Source organism: Simochromis diagramma, unplaced genomic scaffold (assembly GCF_900408965.1).
Source record: "Simochromis diagramma unplaced genomic scaffold, fSimDia1.1 OVJJ01000685.1, whole genome shotgun sequence".
Lineage (NCBI taxonomy): Eukaryota > Metazoa > Chordata > Actinopteri > Cichliformes > Cichlidae > Simochromis > Simochromis diagramma.
The window spans coordinates 4,133,629-4,160,087 of record NW_024387477.1 but is presented as its reverse complement, the minus strand read 5'-3'; the positions used below and the strand labels follow the sequence as shown (position 1 = coordinate 4,160,087).

The window sequence follows — 26,459 nt, the reverse complement described above, 5'->3', positions numbered from 1 at the left end:
CTATAATTTTCTTGATCGCTCAAAATAAGCGTCACACTTGCGGAAGCCAGTGTACCCGCCGAAACGCCATGCATTTATTGAGACTTTCAACCCCAGGTAAGACAATTCTGGATCTTCGGATCCACATTATGTCAGCAGCTCCAACGTGAACTATGTTAAAAACAAACACCGCTCACGCCTCACAGACGACAGCTTACAGTCCTGCGTAAAGATGAAAGTGACTTCGTACAGCCCCGATTTGCAGACGCTGTGCGCAGAGGTTCAGGAGCAGAAGTCCCATTGTAAACATATCACGGCAGGCCTGACGATGTTTGCATGAACATGCTTTTCAGCATCTCTCTATTGACCACTTTTCACACACGGTTGCTGTACGCATACAGCCGGTGTTAAAGCTCACAGCCCGACACACACCAACACAACAGCATAGAGAGCACAGACGTTAAGGCGGCGAGGCGCGATTGCGGGTGCCGCTCAGGTGCGTCCGCCTCCCCTGCAGCGGCTCTGCAGACCACGCCCCGCCACACACATTAACTAGGTAAAATACATATATACACATTCAGTGCTTTTTTTCCCCCAATTATTTTGGGGTCAAGGCTCCAAAAACCCAAAGGCGATATAAGGCTGGCGGCTCTCAACAGTTTTTGTTTGCTATATGGATCATTTTAGTTCAGCTGGGTGTCTTTCCTTTTGTTATATTTCTTTAAGAGTTCAAAATGTGTTAATTACATAAATAAAATGTAATTTTCTCTGTAGCACTTCATGGATTTAAGCAACACACCTTCGTTGTTCACACAAAGCATAAAGGTAAAAAAAACAATATATACAGTGTTATCTTCATTTTAGATGTCAAAAAGTATTTGCGGCTCCCAGTGTTTTCTTTTGCGTGGAAATCGCGTCCAAATGGCTCTTTGGGTGTTAAAGATTGCTGACCCCTGGTATAAAAGATGGTAGTAGTCAACAACATACCTAACGTGAAGTCTCCAACATAGCTGGTGCAATCTTGATTGACCATAATTATACAAATTATACCATCAGTGCTAAGTAAAACACATATAAAATACTTGTACCTATCAAAACTGGAACACAAAGTTTATGGATGAGCTGTACCACACGAAGCATCCAGATGTCTGTCAAAGAGGCCACGCCCCTAACTTTAAAACCTAATAAAAAAAAGAAAAGAAAACATAATCCTTGATAGCTGCAGTGATTCAAAAAAAGTATCGATGGGAACAAAAAAAAAAGATTTTTGTTCCAGACTGTAATCCCAATAATTTCCTCTTTAAGGTTCAGCATTTTTAACATTGAAGACTACGAAGATTGACTCACTTTTGGAGCCTGCTTCAAGTGAACTGTGAATTTTGGCATCTCTACTTTGGCTTCCTTTTTCAGCCTCCAGGGTTGCTGTTTGTGAAATAAAGACAGTGATTGTGGCTGCTTTTGACACACTGAAAAAGCACAGTGTTCATTTCAAACAGATAGTGATAATGTACCTCCAGGGTCAAGGCCTATAATCTCCTTACCGATGAAAACATTAACAACCATGAAGAATGCAAAAATAAGATATTTCTGGCTGCCAGAACAGCTAAAACTAAATTCAAAGTTATACTAAATACATAGCTCCTCCTCCTAAGATGCAGGCTGCTTGATCACCTTAGCAACAGCCCATATGTTTCCCATATTGTTTGTGTCTATCTAACAAGTGAGAATAGATTTTCTATTTCTATTTTATCACTGCTTTCCATTCATAGCAGAAACAAGTTTATTATGCTATTCACCGAATAATAAGAGATTCGAGCGATATGCACATTGTCAGTGCATAAAAATATTCACCCATAATCGATTTGTGACACATATCTTATAGCTTATACGTTTTTTTACAGTCTACCAGTCAGTCTGTCTTTGCATTTGCAATCAGACTATGATCATTTTTAGTAACTGGCAGTATGGTGATACAATGAAGCACTTAGCTTAACAAATGCACCGTGTAGTCCCGTGTTCTACAAGTGTATAAATAAATGATGAGAGATGATACAAACCTTGTAAGGATGGTCTGAAAGAATCCTATATTAAAAATTTACTCTAGCACGGAGTTAATTATAACAACATCTTTGGACCTTTTCAGAGCAATTGTGCTTTTTCTCTTGGAAGAGTTGCCAGTAGCTGAGCCAATGTGCCCACTCTGCCCCAAGGTGGTTATTCCTCAGCTGTGAATCTCGCCTGGTGTTGAGCTCAGGTGGCACATGCTGACTTGTCCTAGAGAACGCCCCTGTATCTTGTTTGAAGCAAGCTTGGCTCTAGGAAACAATCTCCAGGTTTCAACATCAAAACCGAGAATCAACCCCCCTAATGGGCACCCTACTGTGGGCTAGAATTAGCAGGAATAACCCCCGCCAGCAGGCTTACTTCTCTAAACGCAGGAGCCTCGAAGGACGAGGTGGAGGGCGGAGAGCGTGCGAGGCAGGGGAAGAGCGGGGAGGAGGGAAAGCAGAGGTGGACCGGTACAAGAAAGAGGGAATTATACATGTCACATACAAGCGCAACTACATTTATTAAGAGCAATGTTCGCTACACCGTCTGTGCGAGTTCAAACGCGCGGCGGAGGAACAAGATGATGCCCCTTTGTGCCGCGTTGCAGTCTTTCATTTTTCTGTGTAAATGTAAGACAGACATAAAACGGGACAGAGAGCCTCTGTAGAGACAGACAGCAGTCAGTGCCTGAAGCAAGCTCAGAGCTCACAGGGTAATGTATACTCGCTCCTCACCGTACCAGAGAGAAGGTGACACCAGTCAATCCCGTTCTGACAGGGCAGCTGAGATAATAGCGGGCTTTGATTCCTTGCAATAACTTCTGCCAATCAAAACGAAAGGCATCGTGATTGCAGAGAGAACCACAAGCATGCGTGCGTGCGAGTGAGTCCGGAGAAGCTTACTGTACGCTACTGTACGGACTGAGAAGTGAGATAATTGCACAGAAAATGCTCTTGTGCACTTTAAAAGGCCCTGTTGTGCTTAAAGGGGGAAAGATGGATGCAAGCAAAGGCTAGTGGTGAGCTTTTAGGGTGGGGGTGTGTGCAAGATGAATGCGCGAGTGACTTGGCCCATTTTTTGAGTGTTTGCTGTCAGAGGTCAGTGGGTGGTCTGCATGTGTGTGTGTGTGCATGCGTGGAGGGGATGAGGAGGGTGAGTGCAAGGCCAGGCTAGGGAGGCTTTCAGGTGGAATAAAAGCGTTACTGCAGTGGTAGAAAGGTCAGCTGTAAACTTGTATCAGGCGGGTGGTGATCACCCTATGCCGCAGATCTCTGAGGTATTGAGCAGGCACGCTCTAATGGCTTTGATATATGGACTACAGGACTCCCTGAAGAGGTCAATACCATAGCACTTTGTCTCTATGAGCAATGACCCTCTCAAGCTCCATTTAGAAGCTTTATAACTGCAGGAAATAGGCTGGAAAGGCCTCGAGCAGGGCACGATGAAAGAGAACTAATATGAATGAAGTATTTTCTAATCACTTCTTCTGTGCTCTAATCGTCGTCCCAATCAATCATTAGTTTGGCGGTATAAGTATATAGCGATGGACGTTATCGGAAGCAGATTTTGATGTGGTTGAAAGAAGAACAAGAGAATCGGAGCTGAATAGAGCCAAAAGAGCTGATTTATCATTACTCCATTCGGGAGGGCAATGACACTGTAAAGACTGGCTTCTAATAGCATTTCATCATTACTTCAGAATCTGGTGAGTCACAGCGTTTAATGAGAGTGAGAGACACGGCTCTCAGCGACAAATTTGTAGATTTATTCGTAGCTTGTCAATGCTCGTCTGTAAAAGAGAGATAAAGCTTAAAGTAGCGAGAGGAAAAATAGAAACCGCAACTGACAGAACACTAAGCTTTGCTTTATTTGGGCCAATTTTTTTTCAAACACGTGTGGACATAATGGCTACCATCGCGGTCCCTTCTGAGCGTATTGATTTGGAGCAACCTTTGGTGTGAAATATGAAAGAAGCCAAATGCTGTTTATGAATGTCTGCTGTAATTGGAATGAGCAGATGTTGCAATACTGTTCCACTGTGTTCAATAATAGACTTTTGCGCTATTTTTCTCCTCTGCCCCTGTCCGTTTTATCCCCTGTTTCCTTTCATTTTCCACCGCTGGCCCATTCTTCTTTCTCCCTGCTGCCCTTTTCCCTTCCTCGCTGTTTCTACCCCATTGCCCTGCGTCTCACCCGCCTCGTCTTCTTCCAGACTCTGTGCTCTGTGCTGTGGCTGTGCTGAGTGACTAAAGTGGAGCCCTGCGAGCCATGGAGGAGATGGACAGCAAACCCTACCAGCCGTTGTCTAAGGGGCGCCATGAAATGGAGATGTCCTACACCAGCTCATCCGACGAGAGTGAGGATGGGCGCACCCATCACCGCTCCTACACATCACGCGAGACCCTGCCTGACTACACACACGAGCTTCGCCTCACCCTCGGTTCACATCGGGAAAGGCAGAGCAACTACAGCCAACCCCAACAAGGTACAAGGTCACGCTTATCATGCTATCAGGGCATGCTTAGGCTGGATATAGTTACCTTGAAATATACGTCCGCGGTTGCAAAGATACTGTATGTGTACTCAAATGGATACTGGCACCAAAAGATAGGCAGACACACACACACACACACACACACACACACACACACACACACACACACACACACACACACACACACACACACAGAGGTCTTTAAAAAGACCTCTGTGAATTACCTATTACAGTCCACAATGAGCCAGAAGGACAGTCGGAGGCAGCCAATTACCTCTTCTCCACGGAGGTGATATTTCTCTCCCACAGCTAAACTAGGTCAACCCCAAACCTCTCTGGCCTCACCTGGGGTGGAACACCACCCTTCATTACACACACACACACAGATACTGACACGGGCAGACAGAGGCACGCATACATGCACACACGCTTGCATATACGCACGTGCACACACCCCGACACGTACACACCGAAAAATGTCTTCCCTGTTGGTGACAGGAGGAGAAATGGGCCAGCATGCGCTGTGATGGATGGCCTTTATGCAGGTCATGTGTGGTGTTAAAAGAGAAGCAGTGCCTCATCGGGAGCACGCCACTGTGCAGGGTTCATGGTGATCAATAGATACTCTTTCCACTACCTCAACCTTGTGCTCCTCTGCAAGACCTACCCACCATGCTAACAAGCGACATTAGCCATTCATAACGGTTACAACTCCTGACAAGCGGCCCGCTCCAGGGATTTCATGGTTTGAATGCCACCTGCTATGGATTTTGTCATCCTGTTTGCCCATACGGCAACCTGTCAATGGCCATTAGTCATAATGATGCTGCCTCGATATATTCCACGACACTGCGGTGTCAAAAGAGCACTTGCCTTTTTCAGCAGTTACTCGCCTTTCTGTTTCCATAACAAACAACATCCCCTGCCATCAGTGTCATATGGTAAGGTGCACGAGACCCCCCCAAAGCAGCCTTTCAAATGTCAATGGCAGCCGGTTCTGCAAAGCACATCTGTTCATCTTTGGGCCACAGAGTTATATATAGTATACCCTACCAAAGTAACCAACTGTTAAGGGGGGACATTGCCTCCAGTGACATTTTTAATGGATTACGGTGTTCGTGACAAAGATCAGCCAATTCGTTTCTCATTTAATTCCCCACCCATGTTCTTCATATTTTCCTTCATCTTTTAAGCCTCCCCATCTTGCCCTCTCCTCCCGTTCCTTCCGGTTCCTATCCTTCCTTTTCTTTTTCCCACGTGTTTCACTATCCACTAATATTACAAATTCCTCTCTCTTTCCATTTAATCCCACATCACCTCCTTTCTGCGCTGCACCTGTCTGTGCTAAGCCTGTTTACTTTGGACAGATACTGTTGATAGATGGCCAGATAGACAGCCAGGTCCCCAGCGACGTGACCATTTTACAGAGCTGAAAAACGAATGACCAAAATAATTACATTTTTTTCCTCTACTAATGGATGCTAATTAATTCGTGCTTTTTCAGCATGCTGTTTAGAAAGCCAGAAATGCATCACAGTTTAAATATTTGAATTAAGTAAGAATCTGATTATTTATGAACCTTTTTCCAACTAATTCATTTCACATTCTTGCAAAATACCTTCTGATGACACCAAATAGACAAAACCAGAAGTTCTCTGTAAACTGCTCTGTTATTAACATACATATACATAAACATACAAGGCTCCTGCCAACTCTTATACTAAAAAGAGCAAAAAAATAAACAAATAAATAAAAGCGCTGCGCATGATCCCAGCCGATCACACAGAGGGGCAGTGTACGTGCCCCGAGTTCATTAGGTTTACAAAGATTATTGCTAAGCGTGCACAATAACAATTAAAAGTGTCTCAGAGGGGTTCTCGGAGTTTCTCTCCTTTTAGAGAGACTTCAGTTAGTTAATCAAACCTAATCTGTAATTAAGAATAGATTTTAAAAAGCGAGTGGCCGTTTAGAATCCTCAATTAACCTAACCCCAATAAATGCACGTCTTTGGACTGCGGGAGGAAGCCGGAGAACCCGGAGAGAACCCACGCAAACACGGGGAGAACATGCAAAGTCCACACAGAAAGACTCCGGCCACACGGCGGAGTCAAACTCAGGACCTTCTTTCTGTGAGGCAACAGTGCTACAGTCCCAACGTGGACTCTATATATGACCCCAAGTTTAATTACATATTTGATTGAAAGAGTTAGAAATACTTTTATAAATGTGTAAGCTCTTAACTCAAACAGAGAAAGAAACACAAAGCTAAAATTTGGGATCCAATTCAGGGATTTTTTACATTATATTCAGCCTACTTTCTTGTGATTGTTTTTACCCAGACTGCTTGGCAAATAATGATTTTTGCTCATGACAGGTACTTACGAGATTGGAAGAAAGCACAGTAATATAAAACAGTCACATAAATAGTCCGGAGGTCTGAGCGGGTGACTGTAATGGCAGGAAATGGGAAGTTCTTCAAAGAAAAATATTGTCGCTCTAATCAGTTCCACCCCCGGCCTCTTGTTTTATCATAAATACGTTTCAAAACAAAGCGGTTAGACAACTTTTCAGTTTGCAGTCAATCCGTGTTTGTTGCTACTGGGAAATGGCCAATTTGCTTCCAAATTGCCCTCTTGCAGCCAATTTGAGCTAAACAGTAGTGTGGAGTGGTGACCAATCTTTGGCTGCTTTAATTCCAGCAGAACAGTATGTGAGCCAGACTTGGTCTTGACCCCATCAAACAGGCACAGCAGGACACATCGCTGGTCAATGAAGTGGTCAACAGGACTGCGGCTTTTATTGAAACGCTGCGGTTCATGTTCAGAGGACCTGACCTAACACGCGTATTAGCTGCGCTAAGTGAGAAGGAAGGGAAGTGTTTCTTTCCTGTGTTCTCAGAGGGGCCTGTGGTACCAGGCTGCTATCTGTATGGATTTCAATTGATGCCCTCATTTCTTCACAATTACATCAGTTCCTTCACTTCCACTTATACATTCTAAACAGAAAACTCATGTGGTGAGAAAGAAAATTTACTCAACTGCCTCTACAGGAAAAAAAAAAGTAGCACTCAATTGAATTGAATTGAATTGAAGTGTAACCAGAGGACTAACACAGTATATCTGATGTTCTCAGATAACAGGTTGATGCTCGGGATTGGAGGGCGTTCTAATACCTGAAAGCATATGAGGCTCAATTTTTCCCTCAGTCTGAGTCAATATTAATAAGGTTTGATCTTTATCTGATCTCTTCACCCCACCAAGGAGAATATAGATGAGATCAGTGCTCTGTTTGAGCAGCAGTTCAATACATCTCGAGCTCAATAACACACATCAGGCAGCCCGAACAGGATATAGCCTCACTGCAAATGGTTAAGAAAAATTGAGGCTGGCATTTTGATTTGGACCTCTGCTAAAAAAGAAGAAGAAGAAAAAAAACTTTTAATAAATGCTTGCTCAAATAACAGCCTGCCTGTTGGAATAATTTGGGAGGTGTTCGCTGTTTGGCTTGTAAATGCCTGTCTTTAGCAAACACCTGGTCAGCTTAGTCGCTGAAGCAAATAAAAAACACACGCCAGTATTAGAGGCTTTGCAGTTCTTTGGCTGTGCGAGCTCATTTTGCATGTCTCCCCTCCCTCCCTCTAGATTTAGACTTCTGTAAGGCCGGGCAGTTGAGGAGCCCAGACTTTCACATCCACCAACAGCAGCAGCAGCAGCATCAGCAGCATCAGGAGGAGGAAGAGGAAGTGTTGTGCTCTGGACCGACCGGGCACGTCCACAGCCACAGCTACTCCCTTGGTGTGGGTTCGGACGTGGACACGGAGCCGGAGGTGGACCCATCTCCCGCTCACGGCCTGCAGCACATGTGGATGCGCGGCCTCAAGTCTGAGCAGAGCTCCTGCCTCACGAGCCGCGCCAACTCCGCCCTCTCTCTAACTGACACCGAGCACGACAGGAAGTCTGAGCCTGACAATGGTGAGTGAGGAAAAAAACCTCTCTTCTTACTCGTTAATGGGATTGTCCATCAGCAGTGGAGATCGGCTTGGCAGATAATTTAGTAGCACACCTTTGATGATTTTCTTTTCAACAAGCAAGGAGAATGCAGCATGTGGTGAAGTGAGATGGTGTTTCACATCCTACACTTATAGCCTCATTATAGAAAAGAGGCGCAAAATAAACGCAAAAAGAAAAACAACACCTAACATTCTTCTTTTTTTTTGAGATTTAAGTTACACCCCTGGGCAATTGCGTGATTGAAACTCTCAGTATTTGAACTAAAGCTAATGCTTAAGTTCCTCTTTCTTTGAAGGCTATTTGATGTGACTAAATAGAGTAAATGTACTATTGGTTATTTAGTCTCTGAAGTGAGCTCTTATTGAAGGTGAAGCTGGGGTTGACTCTGAGTCAAGGAAAGTCCAGTGATGAACATCCACAGAATATGAGTTGGAAAAAGGATTGGAGATTTTGGATTAAAGGAATTGTAGCGGTCCCATGTCTACAGTGCCTGAATGGCTGCCTGAGGGCATCTGACAACCGCCTCTGTGGGAAGACTCTAGCCTAGAAGGAAGGAGAAGTTGAGAGGCAGGCGAGGTGGGGAGGGGGTGAAGATATTGGGCCAACTAGAGAAGAGCCTGGGATGGTGCCAGCTATCTGTCTTGCGCTGCTGGGCTTGGCTGGGCTCCCTGCAGATGGAGAGTTAGTTAGAGGTGCACGCAAACAAAGACAGAGCTCTCCAACCCGTCCCCAAGGGCACTGTCTGTTTATGTGCCGCAAAAAAGGTGGAACGTATTCAGTGGCTGAGAAAAGGAAGGGTGATGGAGAAAAAGAGAGAGGGGAGAAGGAGAAGGGGCAAGCAAAAAATGCAAATGAGAGAATAGAAATGGTAATGTAATGGTATAATTAGAATGAGAATAAAAGGGAATGAGTGGTTGAGGGTAAAACAGGTGAAGGAGACGCTAGTTTCAAGTGAGTGCTAGACAAAGATGGTGAAAGACTGGGAAGACAGAGGAGAGAGCGAAAAAGGAGCTAGAAAGGTTTTGGGATGCTTGGGAATAGCTGGTGCACTGGACAGGAAGTCAGCGTCACTGAAAATGAGGGTGAGAGAGAGTGGGAATGCTTGCAGCAGTACACAGTAATCAATTTGTGATGGCTGCGTGCATATGGTCCAAAGATATTACCATTTCAGATGAGGGACTCTGTCTTTATCCGGGGTCAGAATTAAAACTGCAAAAAAAAAAAAAAAGGTGGAGGCAGCTTTGAATGCAGCAGACAGCAGGGAATAAGGATGGATGAAGTCACAGACGTAAGAGGGGAGGATTAAAATGTTCAAAGTGTTGGGCTTTGCTGCTACAGTGCGCCAGGAAAGCCGGTTTATGTGTGGATTTCATGTGTCACATGATGATGTAATGCATGTCCTGTGGCTGTCTCTCCAAACTTTTCTCAAGAACACGCTCTCCCCCCTTTTCACTCACACCTATGCTCCTCTGCTGCGTCCGTATCCTTTTTACTCTGCAACCTTATTCCCTCTCCACCACCGGCAGCAGCCCATTTATTCTTATCCTCTTCCTGTCCATCTCTCTCTGAGACATGGCCAGGTGTGTCCATGCGTGGCATCCTCTAATAGGAAATGTATTATGGATGTCACATTTCTCTCCATCAGCACAACAAAGTCTCACACGCCCCTCTGTTCCCGGGCGATAATGAAAGTTAGAGGCACTCGCAAAAAGATGTTGGCGTGAAGGGGCTGAAATCTAAAAGCTAACGTCCCTGCCAAAATGAAAGTGCATTTTAAGTCGGCCCGACCTTGCACTCCCTTTGTCTTCAGAGCTCACCCCCCCCAAACCTATTAATGATGTCAGCTTCAAACTGGCAGGAATCCTTTTGTTCCTGGTCTGATTGAAGCTGACAAGTCAATTTAGTCCCCGTGTGTGTGTGTGTGTGTGTGTGTGTGTGTGTGTGTGTGTGTGTGTGTGTGTATAGGTGTGAGAAAATAGAGAGAGGGCTCGACAGATTAAGAAAGAGTAAAAGAAAAGGAGATTCAGCTTGTGTGTGAAGCCACATTTGTACAGATGTCTGTCTTTATTCTCTTTCATGTTTGCGTGTGTGTGTGTGGGAGGCTGTGTGGTGGGGTGTGTGTGTCCAACTGTGACACCTCCCTTGAGGAAGGCTGCAGGCATTTTCGAGCGCCAGTCAGACCTGCTGACAAACTCAGGAAAGCATCAACACCCCGAATTGACGACAGTTCATCGCAAGAACAGAGGAGATTGGCAGTAGAAAGAAAGTGTAGTTCAGCTGGAGTTCACTACTGGGAGATGCACACACACGTACACCACTTACAATACATGGACAAAAGTATGTGGACAACCAGGTGTCAGTCTAAAATTATGGGCTGCAGTATACTTTTATCTGGGAAAGCATTACATAAGACTTGGAAACCTGGAGTGGTAGTGAACACTGATTCTAAAGTAGTTCATCCCAAAAGGAGCTGGCTGGGAATGCTCCGGAGTGAGTGACCTGAAGGTGTACCAACTACAGGTTAGTGAGAAAACATGATAACAAATCATCAGAAAGACGATAGTTGTGTTGCAGAATAAATGGATTGGACAGTAAAACTGACTGAAGGAGTTCAGGCCTCGGGTGGCCAGCATGCAATAAATCTTTTGACTTGAGCTTGTAAACTGTGTAAGTCTGAGTGTGACAGCTCGTGTAAGTGTAGCAAAGCTAAGAAATCCATTTGATTGGTTATGTTTTTAGGTGTATATATGAATAATTTAAAATGCCATCCCTGTTGTGCTGCATGCATAAATGTGCACAAAACAAATCTTTGGCTTTGGTGATGCACATATCAGTCCTCCCTCTGTAGCTGCAGGGATTTATAATATTAATAAACCTAGAGGGAAGACTCCCACATTCAGCTGTAAGCAACAAACTAAGTCCAGTCATGCTCACTAGTTCTATTTTTGTGGACATGAAATCAAAGTGAATCAGGCAGAACTGTGGTCAAATGAAACACACACACACACACCTCCTTAGTCTCAGGGGCTCTGTAATTTTTATAGACTAGATTCTGCAGCTTTAGTCCCGTGTGCAGGAGAAATCCTGTTTAACCTATTACAAATATTTTTTTCCCCAAAAAGCAGAGGCTTGAGACAGATATTACATATCGGTCCGATACTGACGTAAATTACTGGAGTGGATATCGGAGAGAAATAAAAAATGTAATCTGATCTATTAAATATCAAAAAAAGCACCTCACAGAACTTGCGACACTGCGTAACTCGGCCCATATCCGTAGCACGTCGGAGCAGTGTGGTCACGTGATAAAGCAGCTGTGTGTATTTGTAGCCTCGCTACCAAACCAGCATTTCATCTCCGAGGAAGTTATCCCAGAGCAAGTGTGTAAGTTCATCTCTGAATGTTTGTAAAGCATTCCCACGTTAAGCTTAACAACCGATATATGGAGCGACTGCCTCTCATTCTCTCCCTCCCTCTCCTGCTGCTACTTCAATCATGAAACTGATCAATGATCAGCTGATCGGCCTTTCTGTCGCTAGTCCGTCTCTCTTGTTTGTTTATCGCCCACTTTGCGCTAGAAAGAGGAAACCAGCGGCTGAACAACAGCAGCACGTTTAAGCTTGATAAGCTGTTGTTAGAATTTATTTAATATAACTTTCTACACCAGGATCCTTTTCTACGTAGCTGACGGCTGGTAACTGTGCAGGGGCGGATCTACCAAAGTTTAGCCAGGGGGGCCAATAGGGCATGAACAGGGAAAAGGGGGGCACAAAGACATACTTTTCTTTCTTATTCTCATTTAAAATGTCTAGCTTTTAATAAATAATTATCTGAATCTTACACCCAAAGTTTTAATCTTATGTAAAATGTATAGAAGTCCATTACTGTATATAGTAACTGTTAAGTCTAATATACCCTAGTAAGCTATAGTACTTTTTCCTTTGGGAAGGTGCCATCTGTGCAGTCTGCAATTCTGTTGAAGAAAGATGTTGAATCTATTTAATTATTGTAGAAAAATAATTTATTTCTGTGCATTTTTTTCTCCACACTGCATCAAATTAAAGTTGATTACGTCAATTAAGCATCATAAGGTGGAGGGTGGTTCCCTTTTTCTTTTTCTTTTTCTTTTTCTTTTTGCTGGGAGTTTGCAACCCTATTAGTTAGGTTGCTTAATATTTCTGCTAAGTACTCTTTAAAATACCAGAACAGGAAGGATTGAGTAGGTTTAAGTTTATTAGATTGATCAGTTTTGCTGAACTATGAAATATTTTGGGTGCAGTGTATTTTTTACATACAGGTATAACAGAATAGCTTTAGTGTTGTTGTTTATTTAAACTTGAGTATGAACTTATACAAAATGCAGCAATATATTAAATTATATTATTATTATTATTGATTAAAAAACACACTATATCGGATTCATATTGGTATCGGCAGATATCCAAATTTATGATATCGGTATCGGTATCGGACATAAAAAAGTGGTATCGTGCCATCTCTAGTTCAAACCTGCCATTAACTATGAAGCTTAAGCTGGAAACCCATTAGTTGATTTCTTTGAAGAGTAGAGAAACACAGAAAGAAGCTAGTCTCACCACCCAGTTGCGCTTTTGTGTTTAATCCATATAAAAACAGGGATGTAAAAATATCAGTTTATTGAGAAAGATACATAGTATTTGTTTAACTGTTATTTTATGTGTAATGCTACAGTCACAAAACTGTGTTGGAGACAACAGCGCAAACTAAATTATTGCAACCGTGTTCAATGACCTCTTGATCTTGTTGGCTTTTGAAATGGTTATTTGGTGCACATAGATGACAATAAAAGAGCAAACGCAGTCAGTCTGCCATCTGTCTGCAACTGAATGGGGTTAAGGTAGCAATTACATGCAATCTGTTTGTGGTAATACATGATTATCTGTGGTAAACTGTCAAACAATTGCAGGTTTGTTGCCGTCTGCAAACACATAAATTCACATTAAGTATTCAGATTCAGAGTCCTGGCAGAACCTCAAAGATTTGAAGCAGAACTCCTCCAAAAACAGTGAAATTGTCGCTGCAGGACAGTGATTTAATGTGAAAATGATACAAGGTGCTCAGCAACCTTGCTGTTTTACAGGATTATAACCAAATAAAACCAGTTAGCAAACAGTTAACAGTTCACTGCAATTGTTTGGAAACAGGTTGCCTCCCGCCAGGCGACCTTGCGATTTTTTTTTTTTTTTACAAATCACCAGCAGGTTACCGCCCTTTTTTTCTTCTATTGAGACTAGGGCTGCCACAAACGATTATTTTGATAGTCGACTAGTCACCGATTATTTTTGCGATTAGTCGACTAATCAGATCATGCATCCATTGAACGTAAAACGTACAGCTTGTTGCACCAGCATGCATCTGCTCTTATATAAATATCATTAGCTTACAGCTTGAAGTGTTTAAGGTATGTGCTAACTAAAAATAAAGACAAGATGATAGTTTATTAAAGTTTAATGAAATCTGCAGATTGTTTCGTTGGAGTTTAATAAACTCAGTCTCGTCTGCTCCTTGCTATCTAAAATATAACAGGACACCGGAGTATATTCTCAAGCATCTCACACTTCTGATAATCAGTTGTCTGCTTGACGTTTATTCAGCTGTGTAAAAACTATAACTTTATTTCTCAGCCAAACCGATTTACTCAGGAACAAATAAAATACTAAAAAAAGCCAAACAATAACATTTTTAAGTTATCTAAGTGACTTATATCACATGTTTAACCTGAGTAGCGAAAGACAGCGGTGGCTTTGAAAACGATTTGCCGGGAGTCCGGTGTTCTCACGGGCTCTAGTGAGCCTTGCCCCCGGCTAACTATCGAGCTAGTGGGTAACAGACGTCTCCGAAAACGTCGGAGCACTTTTGAAAATATGTGGTGTCCTGATAAACTGAGCCGATATTTGAGTTTTACACAGCTACATTCTCGCCTGGAAATATGTTAAACTTTATTTTGTGACCCAAAAAGAATAATAAGAGTAATATTAAAACTAACTAGCTGCCGCCATTGTTGGCAACTGCGCTGGGCCGCGCTATGAATTCTGGGACACAGCTGCTTCTTCTTCTTCTGGGTTTAACGGCAGCTGGCATCCTTATACATGCAGTGCTGCCTTCTTCTGTTTCAGTCCATTATTACACTCTTAAATCCTACTACTTATTCCTGCGTCTTTCGGGATCTTACAAAGCTTCAAACAACGCGTCGACTATTAAATTTGTCGTCAACGATTTTAATAGTCGACGTAATCGTGACTAGTCGATTAATCGTGGCAGCCCTAATTGAGACTGAACCATGAAAGGTTGCTCCTCTATTCTGTACATATGAGTAACATCTCTACTTTTTGGCAACCCCGCTGTGCTGAAACGACTTCAGAAAGTCACTGTTGCCTTTTACACTGCTGCTTGCGTATAAATTAAGTAAAAAAGACCGGGTTAATGAATAGGTTTATGATGGCGAGGGTCATTGACTCTGGTGTTCAGTTACTTTGTGACGGTCAGAGGCCTATAGTAAATGCTGAGACACATACGAGAGAGGGCTGATGAGAGAGAGGTGTCAGTCTTCTGAATTACTGCAGCGTGGAATAATAATCATAAAAACAAACATTAGCTATATAATCTGAGTTACAGCGCTGTCATATAATGAGATGCTAATTACTTGACTTGTTTTTCATCAGTTGAACAGTTTTACTCGTCACCCTCTTCTTTAGGCTTATCTTTCTCCCCGCTACTTTTGAGATTGACACTTTGACGTGTATCAGACAGCCTCCTGGTTTTATATCACTGCGCGTTTCATCCATCGTCCATGAGCAGAACGGGTTCCAAGGCGTCCGCAAACAGGAGTCCAGCGAAAGGCCCTATCACTCTTTATACTAGATAACTTTCTGTGCTAAATGCAAATATCTGTGTAATTACCCGGGCCTGAGTAAGCACTTGATCCCGATTGGCTGCAGGATGTCCATTACTTTTTAAAAACTTGACAACTCCCTTAAAACTGTCTGATCGCGGCGCTAAATTAATACTCTAGAAAGGTCTGAATGTTCCCTTTCCGCCATACTCTGCAGATAATGGTTTGAAGAAAATGGGTTTTCAAATTGCCTCAAACATTTACAGTCTCCGAGTTACCAATCAGGCTTAATGAAAGTAGTGCTCTAAAAACAAGGCTCAGCGTGGATGTCGTTCCCACGGGTCGAGGTAGGTTGTCCCAGATTTGCCGATCTGACCCATTGCCGACGTTGTAAACACATTAAGACAAAAAGCCAAGCGATCACAAGATGACTTTAATGTGTAATTGATTGTTAATTAATTGAACATTTGTATTCAGTGTTGGGTGTTATCTTTTGTCACTGCTTAGCAGCCTGGTATTAGATGAAATTTTCAAAGGAATCGTGTCAATAAATGAATATTAAAAGCCTTTGATCATGTGATCTAACGCCCAAACATAATCTGAACAGAAAAATGCAAGGCCCCTCCTCGTTCATTCTCACCAGACATGAATTTATTTACACTTGACAGCTTGCGGGTCTTGAATTCAATTTGCCCACACTCATTTCTCAGACAAATTTTCCCTCAAGTACTAATTTCTTTGTTGATGTGTTTAAAATACGTTTCAATTTTTTTTTTTCAAACAAGGAACTGTCCAAGATGGATTGCAGAATGCCATCAATTTAATCATTTTTCCATCTCAAAAATTAGAATTTGATCCCTTTTTTAAAACGAAAAAAAATCTTTGTAAATGGAAAACATTTGGGACGTGTGTCGTCGGTTAGACTAACCAATCTTTTTGGAGACTTTACAAACAGGCGTTGAAAGTCAGTTTTTTGTGACTATGAAAAGATTAATTGCTTAAGTTTGAGGCTTTTTCACGAGTGGAAAAATATTTGGCAATTGTAGCAGTAAAGCAATTTAAAAAAACAAACCACGAGATGACAGCAGTTTCACTCACACGTCTTTGTGAGAATTCAGGCATGATTTCAATGCGGCGCTTTCCATCTGCATTACAAACTTACCGCTAATTCAAAGTGCACTATAATTACTGGAGAAAGACTCTAGAAGGCAATCCTCACTAATTGTCATTTCTCTTAATATGCTCTTTTTTTCAGTAAATGAACGATAAGCAGTATTAATGTTCTCTGCCTTGAATTAGAGTGTGGAAGTTACCCTGTAACAGAGTAGATGCTGCAGGGTTTATACTTACCAACACTAAATGAGGCATATTGCCCCAAAATAGATTGCTCCTTTTTAGACCTTCAAATAAAGTCATTTAAAATATATATTTTTTTCATAGTGTGGCTGTTGTCCTTGCCTTGAAATAAGACAAGCATGAATGTTACCTTAAACATAAATGTTACAAGCCGACTATAAACTAGGTTGCTCGAGGGCCTAGGGGACTGCGCAATGTCATAGAGGAGCCTCATAGCCTTTGTAAACACGGTCCATTATTTTTATAATGATGTGCCAAAGTTTTTCAGTCAAGTTTGACCAAGCTGTGTTCAAGTAAGAAATTGCGGAAGGTTAGCGAGGGCACGGAAGGCGTCTGGTGAGAGAGCGAAGTACAAAAACTGACCACACGGTTTAATGAGAGCGTGAACGGCTCGGGGAAAGACAAAGCAGGAGAGCAGAGAGTGGAGAGAGAGCCGGAGAGGCTCGCTAAGATCCATCATTAAAAAAGGCACTGGTGAGTTTTTTTTTTCTTTGACAGCAGTCATTTGATGCGCGTTAAAGCTATGTTTGAAATACCATTCCTTACCATTTCTATGCGCTGATGGAACTCAGTGAAACAGCAACAGGTGTTAGATTTCAGATGGGATTCTGATCCGTGTGATGCAATTCTGACAATTATTAGGCAATCTGGACTTTTAATTAGATAGTGAGGGAATTACACATGGCTCGTGTAAGCTCTCTTATCCAGGGGTATCAGATAGGAGCGTTTAAGCAATGTGAACGAAATGGATTTTGTGTGTTTTCCCCCCTTCTGATGTTGCAAGACACAAATCTCCTCTTGGCAGCTCCGCGACCTCGATAACCTCAGGGGAATCCAGAAATGACAATGCCCTCGGAAATTGAGATGTCTGCAGATGTGCCGGTGAAACCGCACATGTGGACACGCACGAGACACACAAGCCCCATCCCGCTCTCTCCTCCGACCTCTTTGGTGTGTTCTGTGTGCAAGTGCAAGCGCAGGTTTAAGTGGACACATCAGGCAAACAGCCACGTACTTTAACACCTTTCTTGCCTTCCAGAGGCCCAAGGGGTTTTGCAGGAATGGATTTGTCTATTAGCTCGTAAAGAACATTGCTCAGTGCCATATCGATCATCGAAGCTGTAACGTTTAGGGTCTTTAAGTTGTAGAGTTGATCTAGAGGTACATGGGCTCCCCTGGCTATTTTACCAGAGTGAGAGATGATCAACTTAACCCTGGTGTTGCGCTTGGCCAGAGGAAACGCTATAAACACATCCGCTGGAGCCAGAAAGCGTTTTTATTGAACTGCTCGTTCAGCCATCCGGGAGAGGCTGAAGAGTTACCATGAATCCGCCAGGTGCCTTGTTGTAGCAGCAGTGCAGTTGTATGGTTTTCCTCTTCTTTAATGGTGTTCTCATCACGCAGTTAGCCATGCAGGCCTCTGTTCTTGACAAGCTGTCAGGATGTCGGACCCCACCCTGTTGTCCTAATGATGGACTCGTACAGCTCACTGATCCAGTGAAGGACCTGCTGGACTGTAGAGCTGGTTGATGCGGGGTTAGGGATGTGTGTTTGTGAGTGAGAGAAAATGAGACGAAGAGAAAGAAAGAGTGAGATGCGGTGGGAGAGAGAGAGAGATAATTTTCTGTTCTTTCTCCCTCACCCCCTCCTCCATCATCATCCCGCTGCCATGGCAACAGTCATCAAATCAGAACATCAGCCGTAGCTTTCATCTCAAGCTGTCCACTGGCTGCCTACAGGCTGTATACATAAAAACACTGCAATGGAAACATCAGAGTCCAGCCATTTTAATAGGCGGCTAAATTGTACAGAATCCTGCAGTCACCTACAGAGCAGAGGAGGTGAGAGGCAGACACACTTTTTTCTCTTTTCTTAACATAAACAGTCAAATAAGCAGTCTTAAAGCCTGTTTTTAGCTCGCAGCGCTGTTGGTATTAAAATGAGAGGAGAGCGCAGTGAGTGGCACATGAATAAGCTCGCAGCAGAAAGGAACAATAGCCCCGAGAGTGTACCGAGAGATTAGTGCAAATCAGAGTGTTCTGCACTAGGGAAGAGAGGCTGAGAGGGGGTGGAGGACACAAAGGTGCCTGTACGGACACGCACACATGCACACTCGGATGCCCACACACGCTCCTGCTGTTTTTTGCGCTCTCTGTGTGTGAGGGGGTCAGTGGGCTATGTATTTTGGAGGTGTGGTAGAAAGCATGAACTGTACTGACAAGGCAGTGGTTGGATGGGAGGATGAAACAGAAAAAAGATGAAAAGAAAAAACAGAAATCGAATATTTTTGATGTCTCTTATGTCTCAAACGCTTGTATGAGCACAGACGCCCGTGTGAATGGTTAGCTCGAAAGCCTAAATGAACAATGACTGAGAAAGAGGGAGAACAAGTGAACGGGGACTTTTACGTCCTGCACAATGCCATCCTCGGTGTTGATGAACCGAACCTGTCGCTAAGCAGTCTCCTGTAATAAAAAGAAAAAAGCTCGTCTGAATAATGAACGCACAGATTCATTGTTAGTCTGACGATCAGAATCTCTATCTGAGCCTGCACGGGGATTCAAATGCCAGTCACAGCAATAACGGCGCGCCGGTTTTCCCACCATTACCAGTTGCTGCCATTTTAGTTTAACCACTTGTAGTAATGGCTGCTCCTCTGTCGCATCAGTCCTCAAACTGCCAGGGATTCTTCTGCCATAGCTGCGTCAGCGCCAGCGTTAAAGGCTGCCATCACAGTCATGGTGCCAGTAGTGAAGGCTGTTGTTACGTGGCACGATGCCCTGAGCCTGTCAGACCTCCAGGGTTTGTGCACCACCTGTCATTATCAGCGCTCGGCCCTGGCAGCTTCGGACAACTAATGGTCCGCTGGGTCTTACCCAACAATCTGCTGACCAATAGGAGTGTTGAATGGTCGGACATGCACACGCATGCCAGGGAACACAGTGACATGAAAACACAACCTGTCTACATCTGAGGAAAAATTACTTTTATTTGTTTTCTTTCTTTCTTTTTTTTAAAGTAAGGTGCGAGTTGAAGCTTAAGCCACACTGAGAAAAGTAGTGATGTATGAGTCTATTTCACTCATTCACTTCAGCCCTGGGATGGAGGAGAATTGTCTGTGTGATTTATAGGATTGGATTGCAACCTTTTTCACAGACAGCTTTTAATTGAAAAAACCACAATAGGACTTTGGAAAGCCATTAATTGTTACGGTTAATTAAGGTAAACATTAAATGAAGAGATTTTTAATTGGTTTGCTCTTGATGAGGGAAGGGATCTAGGGTGACCAGAATCTGCATATGTAAATAACTGAAAACTCCTCCAGGCCTTGGCTTATTACTCGCTCCCTCGCCTTTTTTTTTCTGTTGCTGTTTGTTTTCCCGTCTGTTTCTGACACTGTACCTCTTTCTGTCTGTGCACACAGTGTATGTGTGCAAACACACACACACCTTGAGGCCCTACAAAGCTGTCAGAAACACAAATGGGGTGCTTTCGTCTCGTGGCATTGATGTGATGTATGTACATGCTTAATGCTAAACTGGCGGTCCCTGAAGAGATACATTTGCTATGATGAGACATGACAGATTGGCAGAAGACGTCACCTTCATATTTACGACACATGGGATTACCCCCAGGCTTTCAACATGCAAAGGAGGCTGTTTTATTTTTATATATATCTGTATTTTTTAAAAGTAACTCCTTTAGAGATGTGCGTGCCGCCACAGAATGCTAGATTGACCACCAAATCAAATTTGCCACACTGTGGCAAAGATTGTACGTTTGAAAACTTTCACACATACGTCAAGAATTAGTCTGTTTTTTGGGTGGGGCGGGGCTTCTCATTTGCTTGTCCTCTAAACAGCTGCCACCTGTGCTGGGGGAGCGGGCGGTAATAGCACACCCAGTCGCTTAGCTTGATAGATCGCTCTAACACCAGATAGATAATCATGCTGTTAAATAAATCGCTTCTTAAAATGTTTTGGAATGCCTCTAAAAGCTAAAGGCATGAGCATTTTATGGGTGACTGGGGGAAAAAGAGACTGTTGGTGTCAGGGGAGGGGATGGGACTGAATTTGCATTGCGTAGTCTGCAGGTGACGGTGTGTGCGCATGTGTGTGTGCATGTGTGTGTGTGGAATGAAGCAGGCAGACAATTGGATGGCTGCTTGGTCACCCGGTCACCCTGCTGCAGTAGGAAAAGCTTCTCGTGGCCAATGCAGAGCTCTTGCCAGTGTTTTGCAAAACCTGAATGTGCTAGCGCTGTCCAAACAGATGCACAATGTCATTTAGATAGGGTTTGTATGTGTGTATATGTGTGCGTATGTGGCGGGTAGGGTGAGCGTGTGCTTGTCTACGTGCGCTTCCAAGGGAGTGTTCACTTTGTATTCGTGTCTGTGTGTAAGTGTATTTTGCTCCAAACAGATGTTTTTTGTTTTTTTGTTGTTTTTCAATGTGTGTGTACGAGCAGAATCAGATCAACACCAGCCGGTGCAGTGAGTCTGGCCAATGTGGATAATATTCAGTAATTGCTGTGGCCAGTATTACACACGTACACATAACACTGAAGAGACGAGGTAAAATGAGATATGGAAAGAGCACATGCAAGCAAGCTTTTACATGAAACGAACTGTGAGATTTTATGCTTTGGCTGACTCTGTGCAAACAGCACATTAACTCAACATGAATCATCATGATTATAAGTAGCTTTGCTATTGCAGGAAATGGCACACAATCAATTGTATACCCCCCCACCCCACCCCCAACTGAGTACTCAAGTGTGAATGACCAGTTTTAGACTTGTGTGCTTCACAACATACATACAATAGGCTTATTGTTTTTACAGCCTATGACTTTACTAGACCTAAAAGATCTCCATCTCCATTACATTTATATATGTATTTCCAAATCATAATAACAATTGTCTCAATTAACCTTATAGTATAAGATAAAGACCCTACAATAATATGAGAAATATGGACAACCCCCTATGTGCAAGCACAATGGCAACAGTTGAAAGGAAAAACTCCCCTTCAACAGGAAGAAACCTCTGGCAGAACCAGGCTTAGGGAGCATCAGCCATTAGCTGGTGACCGATTGGGCATCAGAGGAGGAAGACGTGACAAAATACATGCTGTGGAAGAGAGCCAGAGATTAATAATAACTACCGATCAAATGCAGAGTGGTGTATAAACACATTATGAGTGAAGAGGAAACACTCATTGAAAGGCCCCACCAGCCTTGACCTATTGCAGTGCAACTAAGGGAGGCTTCAGGGTCACCTAAACCAAACCTAACTCTAAGCTTTATGAAAAAAGAAATGTTTTAAGCCAAATCCAAGCTGGGAGCTGGTTCCACAGAAAAGGGGCCTGAAAGCTGAAGACTCAGCATCCCATTGTACTTTTAGAAACCTTAGGAACCACAAGTAAACCTGCAATACATCCATCCATACACCTTTCCCTATACATCCGCTTTTTGTGTTTTGTTATAATGCTGTTGCTTAACATTATATTTGTTGCATCATTTCCTTCTGGAGATCTCCTGCTAGGTTTGTAGCAGTGATCGTTGTAATTGGGGGCAGATGGAGACTGGTGGTTCATTGATCTTATGTATTTATGTCAGCTGAAGTACTTGACATTTGTTCCCTGGGTTTGTTCTGCTCCACAAATGGTGCACTTTTACCTGGTTGGTGATGTTTCCATTACTTGTAGCCAGCACCTACATCATGACTGTGTTAGGCATGACAGTTCATGCTCACATTATAACAGTGGAGAGCGTCCGAAACGCTCCACTTTTTTGTCTGATGTTCTCACAAAAAAGTGGAAAACAAATACTGAATACATCCAAGAAATTAACAAACAACCATCTGTAAACGCTGATGTCTAAAGAAACACATTCTATACCTTGTTGGATCCTAACGGGATGCCTCCAGGTGGAAAAACGTATACTTTCGCTACAAAAAATGGATATTATAACACTGAATAATTGCACATATGCAACCATAGATCTCACACATCTCTCCTTATATAGGATTTCTGTTCACATTTATCTCCCAACGAGAAACATTTGTCAATCAGAACACAAGAACATAAATCCCTAACTCCAAGAAATTCTAGAAATAAAGTACACCCAGTGAATTAATGAAAAACTGTGGGCACTGTTTGGAACTTGTGCTCAGTTTTAACTCATCACATGGCGACACTTGGTCTCCATGTGGTCTCCCTTGGCTTCACATTTTAAAACACAGTGTTCCCTTTAGCGTAATTTTCCAACATCAAACACAAATGCTGTCATTTCCTAAGCCCAGTTTTTGTCCCTGAATCGAAGATGGAACGAAAAAGATAATGGCACTGATAAAGCTCCCACACAGGACACACGCTCAGTGGTCACGATATTTATATCACCTCTACACCTCCGGCTTCCTTAAAGCAAGACAAAAAGAAAGATGCATGTGTTTGGTGTCCAACGTTCTTTGGGCACCATGTCAAGGCACAAACATGAATTAAATTAAACTCAATGTTGTCTGTTGCCCAAAGGGTGGCGTTGTACTTATAGTCTTTAAGACACCCAGAAGCAGCCATGCCAAATGGTAAACGGACTAGTGCTTTTCTAAGATACTTGGCAGGCGGATTGGAGAAGCCAGGGATGAACCACGGCACTTCCCACAGGTAGACTAACTCGACCTCCAGAGCTACACCCACTGCACAAGTGGTTCCAAGGATTTGAACGTAATCCCCATCTTTATGTTGCCCAGTAAGAGACTCTTCATAAAAGACTAAAAGCAAAAAAATCTGTACATTTAAAAAGAAAAGAAAAGGGAGCAACATGATTGACAGCAGCATTAATCTGCGAGGTATATGCAAGGATACATGCTGTGACTATTTTTAGTAAAGGCAGCTTTAAATGCCGAGGTACACGGTGCACACCTGTGCAAGCAATCATTAGGAAAATGAAGGCAGAAAACAAAGTAGCAATCAAATTCAAGAAAATGAGGAGGAGGAAGTGGCTGTATAGGCATATCATGAATGAGTGGACTTCATGCTAGTCAGCTGGGCTTCTGTTTGTGTACTGCAACTCTTTTTCTATGCACTTTATAATCCTGCGCTAGCAAGAGGGGTTCGTTTACTTTTTCCCTGCCAGCACTACCCGTGTTTGGATAAAGTATCCCGCATTTACACGAACAACTCAAGTTAAAGCAGTAGATTGTATTTGTTCATAATTGCAAACGAGACGAGGATCTGACAGTATTTCAGAGGTAATCCTTGTTGTAGATTGTAAGCCATCTGGATATGTTAATGTTTGAGGCACATTTGAGGACAGATAACAATGTATAATTCATTCACCTAAGACGTTTGCGCTTGTATTTTGGTTTTAGGAGATTAAAAGACGTTGCATCAAGTCTCTTTAAATATCAGTCCTAATAAAGACTTGCTACTCCAAAAGCTTCAAAGTGCCTAAATTATGATTGGACGGCTGCTGTTTGGGGGAGGGGTTTGATTTAATTTGTTAATTGGAGGAAAATGATGAGAAGGATATAAAATGAAGCATGAAGGTGAGCATCATAAGCCACTTTCCTTTTTGTACATCTCTGTCTTTTTGGGGTGTTTTTTTTTTTAAAGACAGAATAGATATTCTCCTCTTAAGGTCTCTTTCCGTCCCTCGAGGGTCTGGTGTTACATCCGAGGTACATTCATCTATTGTTTTTCTGTCTGTGGTGGAGTAAAAAAGGGAAAGACTGCAGCCCGGCTGGGCTGGATGCACGTACAGTTTGAGAACAAGCAAAAAATGAGTCCGGTCTGTGAGATGTGTTGAGAGATGATCACCTCGGGGGAAGCGTGAGCTGTGCCCCCTCGTAGCTGCAGAGTGAGAAAGAGAGAGAGATAATGGGCTGTGCAGCCGACAATAGGTGGACACAGGCTTTTCTTCTTTTTCCTTTTTGGGTCAGCACCAGAGACGGGTCGGCACACAGGCAGAGTGAGGGAAATAGATGGGAGCAGGAATGAACGAGTGCTAAATCTCGCCCCCTGGTTGCCCTCAGTCAAATCCTCGCCATTATGCTCTCTTGGCTGATTTATGTGATGCGGGTGGTGCCGCGGTATCTTTTCTTCCTCCTTTGCGAGACAGGAAACAGAGATGGCAACCATCATAAAACCAGATTTGGAACCGTATTCTTGACCTGTGCCACACAAAGGCTCCAACCCGCCCCCCCAAAAAAAGCAACTAAATATAAATCTTAGTTTAGTCTGAATGCAATTTCTCGTTCTCAAAGCCCTCTTTTTCGTTCCTGGTGTGATCGCGATTAGGAAGGACTTACGCAAGAGCTGTTTACACGTGGACCTTCTCCGCTGAATGGATCTCCCCTGACAGCTCAGCTGAGGGGATGTAAAGAAAAAGGTGAGGGAGGAAAGTGGGTGAGACGCGCAGTTGTGTGCTACATTAACCGAATGAATGTAGGATGGTACACAATCACTTCTAATGTTTGGCTAGAGGCGTAGAGGGAAGATATGAGAGAGAAAAATCTACGGATTAATGTTCTCATGACCACTGCACGGCGAATGAGAGGCAGCTCAGTATGGTTTTGGTTTTTTTTACAGACGAAGGTCGTGATTGCGTGGATGTAACACAGGCTATAATTGCCGCTGGAATAAATATGGCTGGTTGGTGGTGCTGCAATCATCGGTTAATACTTTAATGAAGACACGATGGCTCAGAGATCAAAACGTCTCCAGCTGAGATAGCTGCTCCCGCTAATTTTACTTAAACAAGCACCGAGTAGCTCTACACTCCGGCGCGTTGAGCTAAAGTATTTCTTTTGTAAAGTGGGTTCTTTCATGCCACAGTATACACTTTGTAGTTTTGGAGCAACATAAAATAAAAGCCAGGGAGTCGCAGTTGAAGTTAGACTAGATGTGTTTTGTTTTGCCAACAGATGACATCCGGGGATCAACCTGCACATGGTGTTCGTTCATTTGTCAAGCCTCTTTCTCTCTCTCTTCCTCCTCTCTCCCTCCGTTTCTCAACACCTCTCAGTATCATCAGCCACAGACTCTAACCACCCGCGGCGAATGTGAATTAACAGACGGCATGCTGCTAGCAGCACCTTGCTTGCCACTGAAACAGATTCATCACACAGACCTAGATTCTGCCTCCCCCCACTAATACACACATACAAGCATAAACACACTTTCACCCTAGAATAGCGCCTCACATATCATGCATCCATGGTGTAACACTCTTCGCACTTCCACACTGTACTTTGTGGTCAGGAGAACAAAAATATCGGTAACAGATTCTTCTCTGTGGCTTCCTTCAGGATGATGCAAAGCCTTTTAGCTCACCGTGGTTGCAGGTTAGCGGCAGATGAAATGCTCCCCTGTATTTTCTGATCTGCTCAAAGCCTGGTCTACACTTTAAATACATCCCCTCTCATTTCTCCTCAATTGACACATTTATATGAGTGGGAGTTGCTTGAAAATCAATCTCCATCGGAAGTTGAAAGGGAGAGCGAGGCAGGTTTGCCCACAGGTCAGAGGTGCATTGTGGGATATTGACTAGTCCTCGGTGCTGCAGTAGGCGCGGTGAGAAAACACATCTACACGGATATTATTGACAAAGGCAGCACAACCCTGCACCTCTGTAAAGATGACAGGAACTTTATTATCCTCTGAGAGGAAATTCGCTTTCGCAGTCGATACATGAAAACA

The 26,459-nt window shown here is 43.2% G+C and overlaps 1 protein-coding gene across 2 annotated transcripts in view; it reads left to right on the top strand.

Moving 5' to 3' along the window:
- The window catches only part of tenm1 (teneurin transmembrane protein 1), a 191,096-nt gene that overhangs the window by 12,010 nt on the left and 152,627 nt on the right, over positions 1 to 26,459 (top strand). For both annotated transcript variants that reach the window (XM_040015589.1, XM_040015590.1), the window contains exons 2-3: positions 4,241 to 4,513; positions 8,164 to 8,493. In XM_040015589.1, coding sequence (XP_039871523.1) covers positions 4,297 to 4,513; positions 8,164 to 8,493 — 547 coding nt within the window. In that variant the 5' untranslated portion in view covers positions 4,241 to 4,296. The remainder of the gene's footprint in view (positions 1 to 4,240; positions 4,514 to 8,163; positions 8,494 to 26,459) is intronic.